Source organism: Girardinichthys multiradiatus, chromosome 6 (genome assembly GCF_021462225.1).
Source record: "Girardinichthys multiradiatus isolate DD_20200921_A chromosome 6, DD_fGirMul_XY1, whole genome shotgun sequence".
NCBI lineage: Eukaryota > Metazoa > Chordata > Actinopteri > Cyprinodontiformes > Goodeidae > Girardinichthys > Girardinichthys multiradiatus.
In genome coordinates, this window is record NC_061799.1 from 32,783,057 (window position 1) to 32,803,689 (window position 20,633).

A 20,633-nucleotide genomic window follows, 5' to 3' on the forward strand; every position below is an offset into this window, starting at 1 on the left:
ATAAAAAGAAAGAAACAAAAACAACAAGATAACCACATAATGGGGTCATAGCTTAGTCGTCCAATTCCAGTCAGGCACGGGAATCAGCCTGTGGCATTGGCAAAGGTAGCACTATGAACCAAGGGAAAATCAATGTGAGGGAGTCAATCCTGGTTTGTAACCAACTATGTAGTGTGTTATCTTAACAAAACCAACGTTTAACATGAGTTTAGGTTCAAACAAATTAGCTCTTTCAAATGATGATGGGGTTTAACATAACTCCTGTCTCTAAACTTTTCAGATTGGAAAAGGGAAAGGAAAAAAAATTAATAATAATAATAATGGAACTGCACTACTTGGGCTATCAGCCAGGTGTGTTTGTGGAGGTTGCAAGGTGTCTGCTGCGGAGGTTGACCGATTGACTGGGATGGTTGAAACTGGCAGCAGGTAAAGCATCCTTGGATGTAGATCTGAGTGTCGTGAGACGTTGGAGGCCAGTACGCCATCTGTTGGAGGGTGTGGAGTGTGGCGTTGCAGCTCCAATGGCTCCCTACAGGAGAGTAATGAGCGTAGGATAATGTAACCCACCTTTGGTCTGTTGGAACAATGCTGAAAGCGTGGGAGAGCTGTTTGATGCCAATCTGCACACTGGAGGTGCACACTCTGTCTGTCTTAAGGAGAGGGCGGAGCCCATCTGCTAAGAGCAGTGTGTGGCTGTGTTGTGCCTCAGTTAAAAGGGGATCTTCTTGGCCCAAGCGGTCATACAGCTCTCTACCAGTTGATAACTGCCAGAACCAGAATGCTAGAAGCACTTCTGGTATGAACATGATTTCCAGGTGTACACCTTCCACTACTTTGGGGTTGCATGTTTTCACACCTGGGTTCTTTAAAGAGCAAAGAAATGATGCATGACTGCAGGGAGGAGTTTTCTGGGTGGCTGGGTGCAGCTGTGTCACAGAGGTGCCCATGTCTGGCACCGACAAGGGCCTGAGAGGTTCTTTGGGCTCCTCTAAGCTGGCAACCTGGTTTGTCACCAAGGATGGTTTGCTGCTTGCACCCAGTGGTGTTTGCACCTCCGCCTGGACCCAGAGTTGGTCCTGGTGGCAGTCAATGAGTGGGGCCAGCCTGTCCCGCAGGTCCTGGCCACCAAGAAAAAGCTCTGTGTTCAACGTGCACATATAGATGGGGTGCACCAGAGTCATGTCTTTGAGTGTAATGTCCATCTCCACCCAGCTGGTGATGCTTACATCACAAGCTTCAGCCTGAAATGGTTTACTGAGGGAGAGCATGGCTCTACTCACCTCCTCAAACAGGACTGAGAACATCAGGCTGATCTCTGATCCTGTTTTAAAATGGAACCTCAGTTTGACCTGTACTCCTATACTAGTGAGATAGTATAGGTAACCTGTATGTTCATTTTGGTTCAGTTTACCTGGAGAAATGGTTTGTGGTGTTTCTCCTGGAGAGGTCCCAAGGGGTTCTTTGAGTTTCCCAGGTTTGTCTCGCCATCTGATCAGGTAGACTCTGATGGCTGTGGAGACTGGGTCCACGCCTAGTTATGCTGGCGGGGGTTTTGGATCCGGTTTCACCCGATGGTCAGCTGCCTCTAATGATGGTGGAGGTTGGGCGCATGCCTGGCGCACTGCTTCTGTCAGAATCTTGCGTAGGGCATCCTCCATCTCTTTCCTCGGGTTCCATCCTGCATGTTGACTCCAACCTTTACCATCAGGCCTACCTTTGGGCCTCACGTGATGGTCAGGTCGTCTGTTCGACCGGAAATGGTCCGGCAGCTTTGACTGTGGCTGGTACTCAGTACCACCCCCCCCGGTCCAGGTGACCAAACATACATTGTTCCCTTAACCTGTTCTTAACATGGGTTCTGTTTGAAGGCATTTCTCTGCCTTCTAATGCACCACTGTCTTCTTCTCTGTGCACCTGTAAAACTCTAACCTCTCCTTCTGATCCATTAGTAGGTCTTGCACTTGTTTCTCACGCCATCTGAGCCTGTTTACGGGTCTTTTGCATGGTGAGGGTTTTTGTTCTACAGTACATAGTAACGTCGTAACGTGCGGTTTCATGAAGGTTGTGGAGGAACAGAGATTTAAAAGCATGTTCCTCCTCTATGCCGGGAGCATTACCACCTTGGAAGTAAGCGGCTCTCAGGCGCTGGTCATACTCTCTGGGTGCTTCGCTTTTATTTTGCTGGATAACGAAAGCACCAAGTGCTGCGGAGTCCTGGTCCATGTACACAGAATATTCTTCCCTTAAAACTTCGCAGAGGGTTGAATAATGGTCTCGGACTGCAGGGGGCAGGCTCTCCATGAAAACATGGACGCTCCTGGATGTTGTTTTCCAGATGAGCTTCAATTTTTCTTGTGCTGATGGGCAGCATAGGTCTAATAGGCAGCGTTCGACTTCCCTACGATAATCATCAATGTTTGATTCCTCATTATTAGGGTCAAAACGCTCTATGCCTTGGGCAAGAGACTCAAGTTGGCGTGTGCACAATCCACTCTCAGGGATTGGTGCTGGCCCATCTGAGTCATCAATTGAAGGTTCATTTCTGCTGCATCCCCCGTGTGTCAGGGCATCACGCTTCACCCTTGGGGGAGGCACTGGAGGCTGCTCATGGTACAATGGTGGGCCACGTGTTCCCGGGAATCGGGTCCTGGGCAGCGGTTGAGGGCGGTATGAACCACCTGAGTCCCAGAGACGGCTCTCATGTTGCCTTGGCGGAGGTGAGGGGTTGTAGAGCAGGGTCCTGCAAGTCAAGTGTGAAGGCTGCTCGCCCCTAAAACTTGAACCATTTACTTCTAGTGAGTCCACCGCCAGGTATTGTTCATGGCTGTCTACTACAGTGGGGTGGGACACCGCACCACTGAATCTAATCTGCCTACTCATACCTGTTCTGGACTCTGTGGATGTGTGGGCAAAACCACAAGCTTGCGAAGGTTGTCTCTGGAGAGCAGCTTCTACGTTTTCAAGTAGAAGGTTCTCTCAGGGTGTTGCACGTGTGGCTCAGCTTCAGAGGTTTCAACCTGTGAGACAGGATTTATCTCCACCCCCCAGTCCTCTGGGGATGGGGGTGTATCCTGCTACGCTCAGCTACCTCCAACCTTCTGGCTGCTTCCAACTTCTCCACTTCTAACAGTTCACACCTAGTTGCCTCTGCTGTCTGCAAAGTGTTATTCAGCATAAACTGTAGTTTAAAACACCGGTCTCTTTCCAAAAGTACCCTTCGCTGATATAAAAGAGTGAGCTGTCCTAACACATCAGCCACCTGTGTGTCTTTTGGTGGGTTCTTAATGACCTGTAGAAATTCCTGTATCCTTGCATTCACAATGCTATAATCATTAAGAGCTTTACGCTCCTCTGATGACAATAAAATCAAAGCTCCAATTGCTTCCTGTGCCTGCATTTTTGTGGGGCCCTCCTGACTCACATCTCCAGCTGCAGTCTGAGATGTTTTCTCCATCTTTGGCCAAAATGCACAACAACAAACAAGCTGTTCAGCTATGAACGACCACTAAAATTACCAGTAGTGACAATTAGCAGTAACACAAACAGACTAAGCACAAGCACTCAGCTAGCTGCGTGATTCATATATATATATATATATATATATATACTCGCACTCGTCGACTTCCGCTTATCCGGGACCGGGTCGCGGGGGCAGCAGACTTAGCAGAGACGCCCAGACGTCCCTCTCTCCAGACACCTCCTCCAGCTCCTCCAGGGGGAGCCCAAGGCGTTCCCAGGCCATCCGAGAGACATAGTCCCTCCAGCATGTCCTGGGCCGTCCCCTGGGCCTCCTCCCAGTGGGACGTGCCTGGAACACCTCCTGAGGAAGGCGTCCAGGAGGCATCCGGTATAGATGCCCGAGCCACCTCAACTGGCTCCTCTCGATGTGGAGGAGCAGCGGCTCTACTTCTAGCCCCTCCCGGATGGCCGAGCTCCTCACCCTATCTCTAAGGGAGTGCCCGGCCACCCTACGGAGGAAGCTCATTTCAGCCGCTTGTATCCGGGATCTCGTTCTTTTGGTCATGACCCAAAGTATATGGCCATAGGTGAGGGTAGGAACGTAGACCAACCGGTAAATTGAGAGCTTTACTTTTCGGCTCAGCTCTCTCTTAACCACAACGGACCGGCACAGCGCCCCCATTACTGTGGCAGCCGCACCGATCCATCTGTCGATCTCCCGCTCCATTCTTCCCTCACTTGTGAACAAGACCCCAAGATACTTAAACTCCTCCACTTGAGTCAGGAACTCCCCTCCAACCTGAAGAGGACAAGCCACCCTTTTCCGGTCGAGAACCATGGCCTCGGACTTGGAGGGACTGATCCTCATCCCAGCCGCTTCACACTCGGCTGCGAACCGCCACAGCGCATGCTATAGGTCTTGGCTAGAGGGGGCCAGCAGGACCACGTCATCCGCAAAAAGAAGAGACAAAATCCACCAGACCCCCCTCCGGCCCTTGTCTGCGTCTAGAAATCCTGTCCATAAAGTTATGAACAGGACCGGTGACAAAGGGCAGCCCTGCCGGAGTCCAACTTGCACCGGAAACAGGTCCGACTTAGTGCCGGCAATGCGGACCAAACTCCTGCTCCGCTCGTACAGGGACCGGATGGCCCCTAATAAAGGGCCCCCGATTCCATACTCCTGGAGCACCCCCCACAGGGCATCACCAGGGACACAGTCGAATGCCTTCTCCAGGTCCACAAAACACATGTGAACCGGTTGGGCAAACTCCCATGAACCCTCAAGTACCCTGTAGAGGGTATAGAGCTGGTCCAGTGTTCCACGGCCGGGACGAAAACCACGCCGCAGCACGCTTGGCCTCACGGTACCCGTCAGCCGCCTCAGGAGTCCCACAAGCCAACCACAGCCGATAGGACTCCTTCTTCAGCTTGACAGCATCCCTTACTGCCGGTGTCCACCACCGGGTTCTGGGATTGCCGCCGCGACAGGCACCGCAGACCTTACAGCCGCAGCTACGGGCAGCAGCATCGACAATAGATGCGGAGAACATGGTCCACTCGGACTCTATGTCTCCAACATCCCCCGGGATCTGGTCGAAGCTCTCCCGGAGGTGGTAGTTTAATACATCCCTGGCCGAGGGCTCCGCCAGGCGTTCCCAGCAGACCCTCACTATACGCTTGGGCCTGCCAAGTCTGTCCGGCTTTCTCCTCCCCCAGCGGATCCAACTCACCACCAGGTGGTGATCAGTGGACAGCTCAGCCCCTCTCTTCACCCGAGTGTCCAAAACATGCGGCCGAAGGGCTGATGATACGACAACAAAGTCGATCATCGACCTCCTGCCTAGGGTGTCCTGATGCCAAGTTCACTGATGGACACCCTTATGTTTGAACATGGTGTTCGTTATGGACAATCCGTGACTAGCACAGAAGTCCAATAACAATTACACTATTCTCCAGTAGTATTGCAATTGCACATATTCCCGGTATTAATAGGACCCTTCAGCTCATCTCCATGGTTGGGTCCGGCGTTCCTCTTGACAATGCTCCAGTGATTCCATACGGGGTCTATGCAAAGCAACTTTGCAGGCCAATCAAGCGCAATGATTGAATCGATTGAAATAATAATTAAACCAGGTACAGGTACCTTTTTTGAAAGTGTAGGCAAATGCCAAGTGCTGCATGAAAATGAGACAGCTAATATCTCCAGGGGAGCTTGAAGTGCTCTGAAAAGTCCCTCCACTCAACTTCCATTGTTTTGCTTGGATATAGCTCTCTGCGAACCTTTTGTAACCTGCCCTCCTTGTGAAAAGCATCTATGGTTGTCTCTTGGTGGGCCATAACATAATAATTCTGTTTTCAAAATATTTTAATTGATCTTATATTATATTCTATTTTTCTAAGAGATGAAATATTGTATTTTATTAGCTATAAGTAAAAATTTCCAAAATTAACACAAATAAACATTTGAAATATATCACTCTGCATGGATTGTAAGGATTATGGAATTCACAGTTCAGTTTGTTTCTCAAAGGCCTATGACTGGGCAGGACAAGGTTAGCCTGGGCAGGACTAAACTGTGACTAACTCATACCTGTCTATGTCACTCAATGAGAAACATACAAAACAATACATTCACATCATCTTCACATCACATTCTTTTGGTCATCAGCTTTGATAACCCTGAGACAAAGAGAAACAACCATAAAAAGAAAGAAACAAAAACAACAAGATAACCACATAATGGGGTCATAGCTTAGTCGTCCAATTCCAGTCAGGCACGGGAATCAGCCTGTGGCATTGGCAAAGGTAGCACTATGAACCAAGGGAAAATCAATGTGAGGGAGTCAATCCTGGTTTGTAACCAACTATGTAGTGTGTTATCTTAACAAAACCAACGTTTAACATGAGTTTAGGTTCAAACAAATTAGCTCTTTCAAATGATGATGGGGTTTAACATAACTCCTGTCTCTAAACTTTTCAGATTGGAAAAGGGAAAGGAAAAAAAATTAATAATAATAATAATGGAACTGCACTACTTGGGCTATCAGCCAGGTGTGTTTGTGGAGGTTGCAAGGTGTCTGCTGCGGAGGTTGACCGATTGACTGGGATGGTTGAAACTGGCAGCAGGTAAAGCATCCTTGGATGTAGATCTGAGTGTCGTGAGACGTTGGAGGCCAGTACGCCATCTGTTGGAGGGTGTGGAGTGTGGCGTTGCAGCTCCAATGGCTCCCTACAGGAGAGTAATGAGCGTAGGATAATGTAACCCACCTTTGGTCTGTTGGAACAATGCTGAAAGCGTGGGAGAGCTGTTTGATGCCAATCTGCACACTGGAGGTGCACACTCTGTCTGTCTTAAGGAGAGGGCGGAGCCCATCTGCTAAGAGCAGTGTGTGGCTGTGTTGTGCCTCAGTTAAAAGGGGATCTTCTTGGCCCAAGCGGTCATACAGCTCTCTACCAGTTGATAACTGCCAGAACCAGAATGCTAGAAGCACTTCTGGTATGAACATGATTTCCAGGTGTACACCTTCCACTACTTTGGGGTTGCATGTTTTCACACCTGGGTTCTTTAAAGAGCAAAGAAATGATGCATGACTGCAGGGAGGAGTTTTCTGGGTGGCTGGGTGCAGCTGTGTCACAGAGGTGCCCATGTCTGGCACCGACAAGGGCCTGAGAGGTTCTTTGGGCTCCTCTAAGCTGGCAACCTGGTTTGTCACCAAGGATGGTTTGCTGCTTGCACCCAGTGGTGTTTGCACCTCCGCCTGGACCCAGAGTTGGTCCTGGTGGCAGTCAATGAGTGGGGCCAGCCTGTCCCGCAGGTCCTGGCCACCAAGAAAAAGCTCTGTGTTCAACGTGCACATATAGATGGGGTGCACCAGAGTCATGTCTTTGAGTGTAATGTCCATCTCCACCCAGCTGGTGATGCTTACATCACAAGCTTCAGCCTGAAATGGTTTACTGAGGGAGAGCATGGCTCTACTCACCTCCTCAAACAAGACTGAGAACATCAGGCTGATCTCTGATCCTGTTTTAAAATGGAACCTCAGTTTGACCTGTACTCCTATACTAGTGAGATAGTATAGGTAACCTGTATGTTCATTTTGGTTCAGTTTACCTGGAGAAATGGTTTGTGGTGTTTCTCCTGGAGAGGTCCCAAGGGGTTCTTTGAGTTTCCCAGGTTTGTCTCTCCATCTGATCAGGTAGACTCTGATGGCTGTGGAGACTGGGTCCACGCCTAGTCATGCTGGGGGGGGTTTTGGATCCGGTTTCACCCGATGGTCAGCTGCCTCTAATGATGGTGGAGGTTGGGCGCATGCCTGGCGCACTGCTTCTGTCAGAATCTTGCGTAGGGCATCCTCCATCTCTTTCCTCGGGTTCCATCCTGCATGTTGACTCCAACCTTTACCATCAGGCCTACCTTTGGGCCTCACGTGATGGTCAGGTCGTCTGTTCGACCGGAAATGGTCCGGCAGCTTTGACTGTGGCTGGTACTCAGTACCACCCCCCCGGTCCAGGTGACCAAACATACATTGTTCCCTTAACCTGTTCTTAACATGGGTTCTGTTTGAAGGCATTTCTCTGCCTTCTAATGCACCACTGTCTTCTTCTCTGTGCACCTGTAAAACTCTAACCTCTCCTTCTGATCCATTAGTAGGTCTTGCACTTGTTTCTCACGCCATCTGAGCCTGTTTACGGGTCTTTTGCATGGTGAGGGTTTTTGTTCTACAGTACATAGTAACGTCGTAACGTGCGGTTTCATGAAGGTTGTGGAGGAACAGAGATTTAAAAGCATGTTCCTCCTCTATGCCGGGAGCATTACCACCTTGGAAGTAAGCGGCTCTCAGGCGCTGGTCATACTCTCTGGGTGCTTCGCTTTTATTTTGCTGGATAACGAAAGCACCAAGTGCTGCGGAGTCCTGGTCCATGTACACAGAATATTCTTCCCTTAAAACTTCGCAGAGGGTTGAATAATGGTCTCGGACTGCAGGGGGCAGGCTCTCCATGAAAACATGGACGCTCCTGGATGTTGTTTTCCAGATGAGCTTCAATTTTTCTTGTGCTGATGGGCAGCATAGGTCTAATAGGCAGCGTTCGACTTCCCTACGATAATCATCAATGTTTGATTCCTCATTATTAGGGTCAAAACGCTCTATGCCTTGGGCAAGAGACTCAAGTTGGCGTGTGCACAATCCACTCTCAGGGATTGGTGCTGGCCCATCTGAGTCATCAATTGAAGGTTCATTTCTGCTGCATCCCCCGTGTGTCAGGGCATCACGCTTCACCCTTGGGGGAGGCACTGGAGGCTGCTCATGGTACAATGGTGGGCCACGTGTTCCCGGGAATCGGGTCCTGGGCAGCGGTTGAGGGCGGTATGAACCACCTGAGTCCCAGAGACGGCTCTCATGTTGCCTTGGCGGAGGTGAGGGGTTGTAGAGCAGGGTCCTGCAAGTCAAGTGTGAAGGCTGCTCGCCCCTAAAACTTGAACCATTTACTTCTAGTGAGTCCACCGCCAGGTATTGTTCATGGCTGTCTACTACAGTGGGGTGGGACACCGCACCACTGAATCTAATCTGCCTACTCATACCTGTTCTGGACTCTGTGGATGTGTGGGCAAAACCACAAGCTTGCGAAGGTTGTCTCTGGAGAGCAGCTTCTACGTTTTCAAGTAGAAGGTTCTCTCAGGGTGTTGCACGTGTGGCTCAGCTTCAGAGGTTTCAACCTGTGAGACAGGATTTATCTCCACCCCCCAGTCCTCTGGGGATGGGGGTGTATCCTGCTACGCTCAGCTACCTCCAACCTTTTGGCTGCTTCCAACTTCTCCACTTCTAACAGTTCACACCTAGTTGCCTCTGCTGTCTGCAAAGTGTTATTCAGCATAAACTGTAGTTTAAAACACCGGTCTCTTTCCAAAAGTACCCTTCGCTGATATAAAAGAGTGAGCTGTCCTAACACATCAGCCACCTGTGTGTCTTTTGGTGGGTTCTTAATGACCTGGAGAAATTCCTGTATCCTTGCATTCACAATGCTATAATCATTAAGAGCTTTACACTCCTCTGATGACAATAAAATCAAAGCTCCAATTGCTTCCTGTGCCTGCGTTTTTGTGGGGCCCTCCTGACTCACATCTCCAGCTGCAGTCTGAGATGTTTTCTCCATCTTTGGCCAAAATGCACAACAACAAACAAGCTGTTCAGCTATGAACGACCACTAAAATTACCAGTAGTGACAATTAGCAGTAACACAAACAGACTAAGCTGTTTAGTTTTGAATGATCGCTAAAATCAATTAGCAGCAACACAAACAGACTAAGCACAAGCACTCAGCTAGCTGCGTGATTCATATATATATATATATATATATACTCGCACTCGTCGACTTCCGCTTATCCGGGACCGGGTCGCGGGGGCAGCAGACTTAGCAGAGACGCCCAGATGTCCCTCTCTCCAGACACCTCCTCCAGCTCCTCCAGGAGGAGCCCAAGGCGTTCCCAGGCCATCCGAGAGACATAGTCCCTCCAGCATGTCCTGGGCCGTCCCCTGGGCCTCCTCCCAGTGGGACGTGCCTGGAACACCTCCTGAGGAAGGCGTCCAGGAGGCATCCGGTATAGATGCCCGAGCCACCTCAACTGGCTCCTCTCGATGTGGAGGAGCAACGGCTCTACTTCTAGCCCCTCCCGGATGGCCGAGCTCCTCACCCTATCTCTAAGGGAGTGCCCGGCCACCCTACGGAGGAAGCTCATTTCAGCCGCTTGTATCCGGGATCTCGTTCTTTTGGTCATGACCCAAAGTATATGGCCATAGGTGAGGGTAGGAACGTAGACCAACCGGTAAATTGAGAGCTTTACTTTTCGGCTCAGCTCTCTCTTAACCACAACGGACCGGCACAGCGCCCCCATTACTGTGGCAGCCGCACCGATCCATCTGTCGATCTCCCGCTCCATTCTTCCCTCACTTGTGAACAAGACCCCAAGATACTTAAACTCCTCCACTTGAGTCAGGAACTCCCCTCCAACCTGAAGAGGACATGCCACCCTTTTCCGGTCGAGAACCATGGCCTCGGACTTGGAGGGGCTGATCCTCATCCCAGCCGCTTCACACTCGGCTGCGAACCGCCACAGCGCATGCTATAGGTCTTGGCTAGAGGGGGCCAGCAGGACCACGTCATCCGCAAAAAGAAGAGACAAAATCCACCAGACCCCCTCCGGCCCTTGTCTGCGTCTAGAAATCCTGTCCATAAAGTTATGAACAGGACCGGTGACAAAGGGCAGCCCTGCCGGAGTCCAACTTGCACCGGAAACAGGTCCGACTTAGTGCCGGCAATGCGGACCAAACTCCTGCTCCGCTCGTACAGGGACCGGATGGCCCCTAATAAAGGGCCCCCGATTCCATACTCCTGGAGCACCCCCCACAGGGCATCACCAGGGACACAGTCGAATGCCTTCTCCAGGTCCACAAAACACATGTGAACCGGTTGGGCAAACTCCCATGAACCCTCAAGTACCCTGTAGAGGGTATAGAGCTGGTCCAGTGTTCCACGGCCGGGACGAAAACCACGCCGCAGCACGCTTGGCCTCACGGTACCCGTCAGCCGCCTCAGGAGTCCCACAAGCCAACCACAGCCGATAGGACTCCTTCTTCAGCTTGACAGCATCCCTTACTGCCGGTGTCCACCACCGGGTTCTGGGATTGCCGCCGCGACAGGCACCGCAGACCTTACAGCCGCAGCTACGGGCAGCAGCATCGACAATAGATGCGGAGAACATGGTCCACTCGGACTCTATGTCTCCAACATCCCCCGGGATCTGGTCGAAGCTCTCCCGGAGGTGGTAGTTTAATACATCCCTGGCCGAGGGCTCCGCCAGGCGTTCCCAGCAGACCCTCACTATACGCTTGGGCCTGCCAAGTCTGTCCGGCTTTCTCCTCCCCCAGCGGATCCAACTCACCACCAGGTGGTGATCAGTGGACAGCTCAGCCCCTCTCTTCACCCGAGTGTCCAAAACATGCGGCCGAAGGGCTGATGATACGACAACAAAGTCGATCATCGACCTCCTGCCTAGGGTGTCCTGATGCCAAGTTCACTGATGGACACCCTTATGTTTGAACATGGTGTTCGTTATGGACAATCCGTGACTAGCACAGAAGTCCAATAACAATACACAGCTCGGATTCAGATCAGGGAGGCCATTCCTCCCGATCACGCCTCTCCAGGTGTCACTGTCGTTCCCCACGTGGGCGTTGAAGTCCCCCAGCAGAATAATGGAGTCCCCGGGAGGGGCACTATCCAGCACCCCCGACAGGGACGCCAAGAAGGCCGGGTACTCTGCACTACCTCTCGGCCCGTACGCTGAAATGATAGTCAGAGACCTCTCCCCAACACGAGACGGCTGAGCTGGGGGGCAACAAACAAACCCACACCAGCCCGCCGCCGTGGGCCATTCCAGAGTAGAAGAGAGTCCAACCACTCTCAAGGAGATGGGTTCCAGAGCCCACGCTATGCGTGGAGGCGAGCCCGAGTATTTCTAGTCGATATCTCTCGACCTCCCGCACAAGCTCAGGCTCCTTCCCCCCCAGCGAGGTGACATTCCACGTCCTTAGAGCCAGCCTAACCATCCGGGGATCTGGCCGCTGAGGTCTCACCTTCGTCCGCCACCCAATCCTCTTTGCACCGGTCCCTCACGGTTCCCCCTGCAGGTGGTGGGCCCACTGGGGGGTATATATATATATATATATATGTATATCTTACAGGTATATAGGTTTGCTTAAAATGGGCACACAGGTTTGACTGTTCAAACTGTGGCTTACCCAAGTCTATGCTTTAATGGAATTGATCAAGCAAAGCACACACAAAATGTTTTTTATGAAACAACACCCAAGTTTTAAAATTTCATTTTTAAAGGTGGGATAAATAAAACTAAAACATTCAACGCTATTCTTGGCTTCAAATGAATATTAGTGATGCATACTATGGGTTATTTACTTTCTTGCAGGACCTACCAAGTTAGACAACTAAATTAGTTATGCAAGTCTGGTTAAAACACGCTTCACACACACAAGAAAACCCAGCAAAAATGCACAAATTTCCGAGCAGAAGTGGCAATGAATGATCAATAACTTGAATTTAGCTCAAGCTATGTCCTTTGATCATTGATGATGGGATCATCTGCCTGTATTAATAAAACTAATCAAATTAGTTAAATTCTGTGGCAGCAACTGTAATTCTCACTAGCGACCACAAGGTGGCACTAAACGCCTGTCTGCAGCGGAGAAAATCCTGTTGCAACTGTAATTCACTCAATGGCCACCAGACCGTGGTGTTGCTTTCTCCCTGACTGGGAGTGTTAGTTACAGCTGTAGTTACACCAAGGGCAGATAGTAGGATGCCTCCTACTGTTCAAGGAATTTTTGGTTGCTCTGGCAACAAGCTGACTGCGCTACAGCTCTAAACTGCACTACAGCTCTAAGCAGGGGTTGCTTTGACAAGTTGGCAATTTACGTTGCATTTCAACATAAACTACACAAAACGTCCACCTTGCGTCCACAAAAGCACCTTAGAAAAACTATTATTACTATTAGGAGTGTATTATGACTTCTCTGCAGTAGAATTGAGCATATATTAGTCAAGATACATCCTCTAGCTTACAACTGCAAAATCTTACCAAATCTCACAACAGAGCTTTCAGGATATCACATATGTGTTACTTTGTGCAACAGTGGTATCTGTCATTTCAATGCCCACCCAGGGATGCCATTTTTGTAAGGATTATGATTATTGATTTATTAATATTCATCAAGAATTATAATTTAAAATTATAATTTGGAAAATATTAATTTCTTAACCAAAAATCATCACTTACGAATAGAAACCAGAGATGTCCTCTGGTGTTGTGATTACAGGCTCAAAGCTCTTTAATAATTATTAATTATTAACCAAAACCACAAACTGTCACTGTTTATTCAACCGCTTCACCGAAGCTGGGGATCTTCGACCTTGTTTTGACAGATAAATCACTCTTGCACAAAATAAACACAAACGCTTCACTTAATTATATATTTGAAGATTTATTGAAGCCAAAATAATCCTGATATACCATTATTCTGGTCCAAAACATTCACCTCACTAACAAGCACCGTTCTACTCAAAGGGAATAAAAATGACTACCTAACAATAATAATAGAAGAAAAATATACATGCATTTAGTGTCTATGAAGATCAAACCAGCAGTTTTATGGACAAAATGTGTAACTTGGGTTAAATGGGAAAGAAATCCTCCTGGTGTCCTGATGTCAAGCTAGCAGCGATCAGCTGATGAAACGGTGGGGCCACGCCCCTTTAGCCACAACCAGCTGAAAGCCCCAAATCTTTAACAAAGAGTCATAAACTCTGAGGCGGGAACTCAGTGGAAAAACTCCAGCAATAAAACTGGAACAAGGAGGGGTCAGACCACGACCCCCAGACCGCAGTTGCTTTGAATGAAAAACTTTTAAAAGTCCGACTTCTAACTCCTGGCTGATTCGAGATCAGCCGGACAAATCAAAACACAGCTCAGCATAACATACTTCCATCAGTATTGCATGCAACAAGTTAATAGCTTAGATCAACTACTGGTGATCCTACATCACCTTAACTGCCTCATCCTGCCCAGACCTCTAAATGCACCTATCCGGTTTAATATAAAAAGAACGAAATTACTTTGAAGTTGATTTCTGCTCTCCACTGGTTGAAGATGGATCAGGTCTGATGAAAAAGGAGGGGAGGCGGGGATCACGCGTCCGTGATCAAATTATGAAAACAAACGGTAACTTCTCGTCCGTCCAGGAGGGGAAAAGATGAAAAACCGTTAGTCGACTGCATACACAAGGAGGAAACACTTCTCCTTGGAAAATAGAACCTCTGTAGGTTTCCACTTGTGCCGGGTGTCGTCGTGGTCTTCGATCGGCAAATAAATCCTCTGATCTTCTCGTATCAGACAGATTTCCAGCTTCCAAGCTCTTCCGGGAATGGCCTTGTGGAGCGAACGTTCGCCTGCGAGCTTTGTTTCTCTAGATTTGCGCCTCCTATACGCTGTCCTGTGACAGGCGGGAAATGGCCCGAAACTCTCCATCTTAGCCGGTTTATATTCCCAGTGACGTCAAAGCTGCGACGTCTGTTGAGCTGCGCATGTCCAAATGTGCGACCAAAATGGATGGCCCCAACAGATTAAGACACACACGTATGACTCATCCGTGAAAGGAAAAAGTGTTTTCAATCAAAGGTCCCCCCCACCTAACTGCACAGCACTGTGGTGATCTACAAGCTGCCCCGTAAGGATGGTGGTTAATCGATGCGCTCTGTGTCTTTTGATGGACTCTCAGGACATGCAGATGGACTTGGACAGGGAGAGCAGCAGCCTCCATAGTCTGGAGTCCCAGAAGCAGGATGCCCAGGGACGTCTGGACGAGATGGACCAGCAGCGCTCCAAGCTGGAGGGAATGCTCAATGAACTGAAGCAGAAGTGTCAGGAGGAGACTCAACAGGTCTGAGATGGGACTTTTTAAAACAAAAAATTTTAAAGATTATTTTTCATTTGAGTATAAAATACACATGCAGGTGGTTCTTTCTTTTTTACCTTGGCTTATATTGCTGTGACATAATTGCTTTTGCAGCTATTTCTTAAATATTTCTAGTTTTTGTTCTATGAAATTGCCTAAATAAGTTGCAATTTATCAACTTTATCTTCGTGTCTGTTTCTCCTCCATAGATTTCTTCTTTGCAAAGCCAGATTCGCTCCCAGGAGACCAACGTCCGCAGCCAGGAAGATGAACTGAGTCGCACCAGGGCAGACCTGAGTCGGCTGCAGGAGGAGGAGGCCCAGCTGGAGCAGAGGTTGGTCACCGGTCGTGTTCAGCTGGACAGCATCGTGAAGTCTCTGAAAACCACGCAAGATGAGATCAACCAGGTCAGGCAAACAGCTGCGGACAGAAGATCTTGTCATGTGTTGCATCTTTTTAGGCCATTAGAGATCAGGTTGTAAAGTCAGAAAGATGGTGCCTTGAATTTGTGTTTTTGAGGGTTTTAACTCAAGTATTTTAACAAAGTAATAGGCTCTATTTTGAATGCATTTGTCTGGCCATCATATTCAGAATGGTCTTTGGTGCACAGGATGAAAATGTCACATCATAGTGGTTAGGGTTATGTCTCTTATCAGGTTAATCACTAACCAATGCTTCAGTTTTAATTTGTAGAAGAGCTTATACATTCATCTTTCTAGAGTTATATCTCCAGATATGTCAGAATTTATAGTTTTGCAGACATGAGTCTCTGAATGCAAACTCTCACTTTAAATATATACAGGGGTTGGATAATGAAACTGAAACACCTGTCATTTTAGTGTGGGAGGTTTCATGGCTAAATTGGACCAGCCTGGTAGCCGGTCTTCATTGATTGCACATTGCACCAGTAAGAGCAGAGTGTGAAGGTTCAATTAGCAGGGTAAGAGCACAGTTTTGCTCAAAATATTGAAATGTACACAACATTATGGGTGACATACCAGAGTTCAAAAGAGGACAAATTGTTGGTGCACGTCTTGCTGGCGCATCTGTGACCAAGACAGCAAGTCTTTGTGATGTATCAAGAGCCACGGTATCCAGGGTAATGTCAGCATACCACGAAGAAGGACGAACCACATCCAACAGGATTAACTGTGGACGCAAGAGGAAGCTGTCTGAAAGGGATGTTCGGGTGCTAACCCGGATTGTATCCAAAAAACATAAAACCACGGCTGCCCAAATCACGGCAGAATTAAAGATGCACCTCAACTCTCCTGTTTCCACCAGAACTGTCCATCGGGAGCTCCACAGGGTCAATATACACGGCTGGGCTGCTATAGCCAAACCTTTGGTCACTCATGCCAATGCCAAACGTTGGTTTCAATGGTGCAAGGAGCACAAATCTTGGGCTGTGGACAATGTGAAACATGTATTGTTCTCTGATGAGTCCACCTTTACTGTTTTCCCCACATCCGGGAGAGTTACGGTGTGGAGACGCCCCAAAGAAGCGTACCACCCAGACTGTTGCATTCCCAGAGTGAAGCATGGGGGTGGATCAGTGATGGTTTGGGCTGCCATATCATGGCATTCCCTTGGCCCAATACTTGTGCTAGATGGGGGCGTCACTGCCAAGGACTACCGAACCATTCTTGAGGACCATGTGCATCCAATGGTTCAAACATTGTATCCTGAAGGCGGTGCCGTGTATCAGGATGACAATGCACCAATACACACAGCAAGACTGGTGAAAGATTGGTTTGATGAACATGAAAGTGAAGTTGAACATCTCCCATGGCCTGCACAGTCACCAGATCTAAATATTATTGAGCCACTTTGGGGTGTTTTGGAGGAGCGAGTCAGGAAACGTTTTCCTCCACCAGTATCACATAGTGACCTGGCCACTATCCTGCAAGAAGAATGGCTTAAAATCCCACTGACCACTGTGCAGGACTTGTATATGTCATTCCCAAGACGAATTGACGCTGTATTGGCCGCAAAAGGAGGCCCTACACCATACTAATAAATTATTGTGGTCTAAAACCAGGTGTTTCAGTTTTATTGTCCAACCCCTATATGTTTGACATTTTTAAAACGAAAGTGAAAGTTATTTAGAAGCCTATTAACACCAATCATATATTATACATTGTGATATGTTGTGTTTCCAGGCTCGCAGTAAGCTATCGCTGATCCAGGACACCCAAAAGGAACTGACCCAAACTATTGAGCAGTACAACAGCGCTTTGAGCGAGATCAACAGAGGGAACTTCAGCAACCTGCCTGATCTGAATGAGGGTTTCACTGAAAGGGAGAACGGAGGTTTCAGGAATGCGGTAAGAAGAGATGCATTTGAATGTGATTTTTTAAAAATATTTCTTTCAGCTCCCAAAAAAAATTATTTATTCAAAATTCAGAAATTATTTTAACTGTATTCCCCATCATGCAGTCTGATATGTTTTCATATCACACAGAAAGAAAAAAAAAAAGAGCGAATGCTTCTCGCTTTACTCTTCACTCCTTGAGAAACTAAACACAAATTAATAAAATGTGCAGTTTTCCCTGAATAAAACTACAAAACCCTAATAAAAAAACACATTTTGCGTAATTTACCATGAACTTTTTTTCATTGTATGTTGCAAGTGTTATTTTATCGTCTAAAATATCATTAAACAAAACTTTGTGTCATGGTGTTTCCTCTTATTTTGTTCTTTATTTAAATACTACTTTATTTTATTTTTGTATTTTTTGTATCCGTTTTCTTTACATTTCAATAAAAGTGGCATGTCAAAGGTTATTCATACCCTTTTTAATAATCAATGGGAAACTGTTTGGCATCCCAGCAGTCGAACTCTTAATGTTTCCACTGGTTTTTAAGGATTTATCAGCAGTGATGAGCCCAAAGTGTTTGAGTTTAGCCCACTAAATAAAGGTTAAATAAATAAATGTATCCCTGTCAACCAAATTCTGATGTCAAATTTAAATTCTTGATATTTCATTAAATACATAACAAATTTAAAAAAAAAACATATTTGTTTACTTTAGAAGCTGAGGCTCTATCCCTACATCAGTTATTTTTATATCTCTTTTAGCACTGGTACTAACAGTTTTGACATTTTTGTTTCGGTGTTGGTTGAATTAATGCATATATTTGTGTTTGTCAGGATGATACTTTTAAGTCGAGGATAGCCATGTTCAACAGCAGCAGTAAAAAGGAGCTTCCAGCAGACCCCTTCCAAGCAGAAGACCCGTTCAAGTCTGACCTTCTGAAAGGTCGGAAGAATCGTGTGGTTATTGGAAATATACAGGGGTTGGACAATGAAACTGAAACACCTGTCATTTTAGTGTGGGAGGTTTCATGGTTAAATTGGACCAGCCTGGTAGCCAGTCTTCATTGATTGCACATTGCACCAGTAAGAGCAGAGTGTGAAGGTTCAATTAGCAGGGTAAGAGCACAGTTTTGCTCAAAATATTGAAATGCACACAACATTATGGGTGACATACCAGAGTTCAAAAGAGGACAAATTGTTGGTGCACGTCTTGCTGGCGCATCTGTGACCAAGACAGCAAGTCTTTGTGATGTATCAAGAGCCACAGTATCCAGGGTAATGTCAGCATACCACCAAGATGGACGAACCACATCCAACAGGATTAACTGTGGACGCAAGAGGAAGCTGTCTGAAAGGGATGTTCGGGTGCTAACCCGGATTGTATCCAAAAAACATAAAACCACGGCTGCCCAAATCACGGCAGAATTAAATGTGCACCTCAACTCTCCTGTTTCCACCAGAACTGTCCGTCGGGAGCTCCACAGGGTCAATATACACGGCCGGGCTGCTATAGCCAAACCTTTGGTCACTCATGCCAATGCCAAACGTCGGTTTCAATGGTGCAAGGAGCACAAATCTTGGGCTGTGGACAATGTGAAACATGTATTGTTCTCTGATTAGTCCACCTTTACTGTTTTCCCCACATCCGGGAGAGTTACGGTGTGGAGAAGCCCCAAAGAAGCGTACCACCCAGACTGTTGCATGTCCAGAGTGAAGCATGGGGGTGGATCAGTGATGGTTTGGGCTGCCATATCATGGCATTCCCTTGGCCCAATACTTGTGCTAGATGGGGGCGTCACTGCCAAGGACTACCGAACCATTCTTGAGGACCATGTGCATCCAATGGTTCAAACATTGTATCCTGAAGGCAGTGCTGTGTATCAGGATGACAATGCACCAATACACACAGCAAGACTGGTGAAAGATTGGTTTGATGAACATGAAAGTGAAGTTGAACATCTCCCATGGCCTGCACAGTCACCAGATCTAAATATTATTGAGCCACTTTGGGGTGTTTTGGAGGAGCAAGTCAGGAAACGTTTTCCTCCACAAGTATCACGTAGTGACCTGGCCACTATCCTGCAAGAAAAATGGCTTAAAATCCCTCTGACCACTGTGCAGGACTTGTATATGTCATCCCCAAGACGAATTGACGCTGTATTGGCCGCAAAAGGAGGCCCTACACCATACTAATAAATTATTGTGGTCTAAAACCAGGTGTTTCAGTTTCATTGTCCAACCCCTGTAATTTCCAGCTTTCAGACATTAATTCCTTTTTTTGTGATTATCTCTACTTTTTGTGACCTGCTCGGCAATGGCTGATATAGTTTCTTTCCTGTTCTTTATAGATCCATTTGGAGAAGATCCTTTCAAAGAAAACGATCCCTTCAAGGGGACTTCATCGGAGGACTTTTTTAAGAGAACCAACAAGATGGACCCGTTTGGCTCTGCAGAACCTTTCAGTAGAAAACCCACACCACCAGCCAAGGTGTGATCCTTTGGTTTTTTCTATTTTTATATAGATGCAGCTTGACTGTGAGTAAACGTCAGAGCTTTTTATGAGGTTGAAAATCATTTTTATTAATGTTTTCATTGTTGGAGGTAAACACAGACGGAACAGTTTATTAGTATTTTGAATCTTTAATTCTCTCTTTCATTGTGTTTGTGATTTTATGTTTTTTTTTTCCTAGCCAAGCGCCTTTGGGATCGGTGACCCGTTCGGATCAAGCAGCCCTAAAGCAAATAATTCAGGTAGACGGCTTTGACATACAGGCTGCTTGTTTATTTCCTATGACGCTACTTCTTTTTAGTTTTATGTTGGTTGTACAGCACCACGCTTTGTCACCACTATCTATGTATTTTACTGGGATGTGTTTTATGATAGACCAACACATTTTAGTGCATAATTCTGAAATAAGGCAGGCAAATGATCCATGGTTTTCAAAATGTTTTAAAAGTCTTCTGTGTATCTGTTTTCAGTCGCTCTGAATTAATACTTTGTATTCTCAACCCTTCGGAAATATTTTAGGGAATGCCTCTACCAGCTTTCCCCATATGGAAAAATTACATTTTTTTCAAACAAAAATCAGTCTAGCTCAAGTTAATTAAAAGTGAATGGATCGCATGTCTGAACTAGAAAGGTCTTGCCACTGTATTCAGGCCTGGACTTTGACTGGGCCATTCTAACACATTATTCAGCTATGATATAAATCATTTCACTGTAGCTCTGGCTGTATGTTTAGGGTCGTTGTTCTGCTGGATCGGAATGATGCCTTCACCACCACATTTTACACTGGACATTTGTTCACGATTATGTTCAGTGGTAGTG

The 20,633-nt window shown here is 47.2% G+C and overlaps 1 protein-coding gene across 4 annotated transcripts in view; it reads left to right on the forward strand.

Annotated features, from left to right (window-relative positions):
- eps15l1b (epidermal growth factor receptor pathway substrate 15-like 1b) overlaps positions 1–20,633 on the forward strand; it is a 43,623-nt gene that overhangs the window by 12,001 nt on the left and 10,989 nt on the right. For all 4 annotated transcript variants that reach the window (XR_007038672.1, XM_047368021.1, XM_047368022.1 and 1 more), the window contains exons 15-20: positions 14,808–14,969; positions 15,194–15,391; positions 17,147–17,311; positions 18,140–18,248; positions 19,654–19,793; positions 19,996–20,056. Coding sequence is in view for 3 of the 4 variants with exons in the window: in XM_047368021.1 (XP_047223977.1) it covers positions 14,808–14,969; positions 15,194–15,391; positions 17,147–17,311; positions 18,140–18,248; positions 19,654–19,793; positions 19,996–20,056 (835 nt within the window). In the remaining variant the exon portion in view is untranslated. The remainder of the gene's footprint in view (positions 1–14,807; positions 14,970–15,193; positions 15,392–17,146; positions 17,312–18,139; positions 18,249–19,653; positions 19,794–19,995; positions 20,057–20,633) is intronic.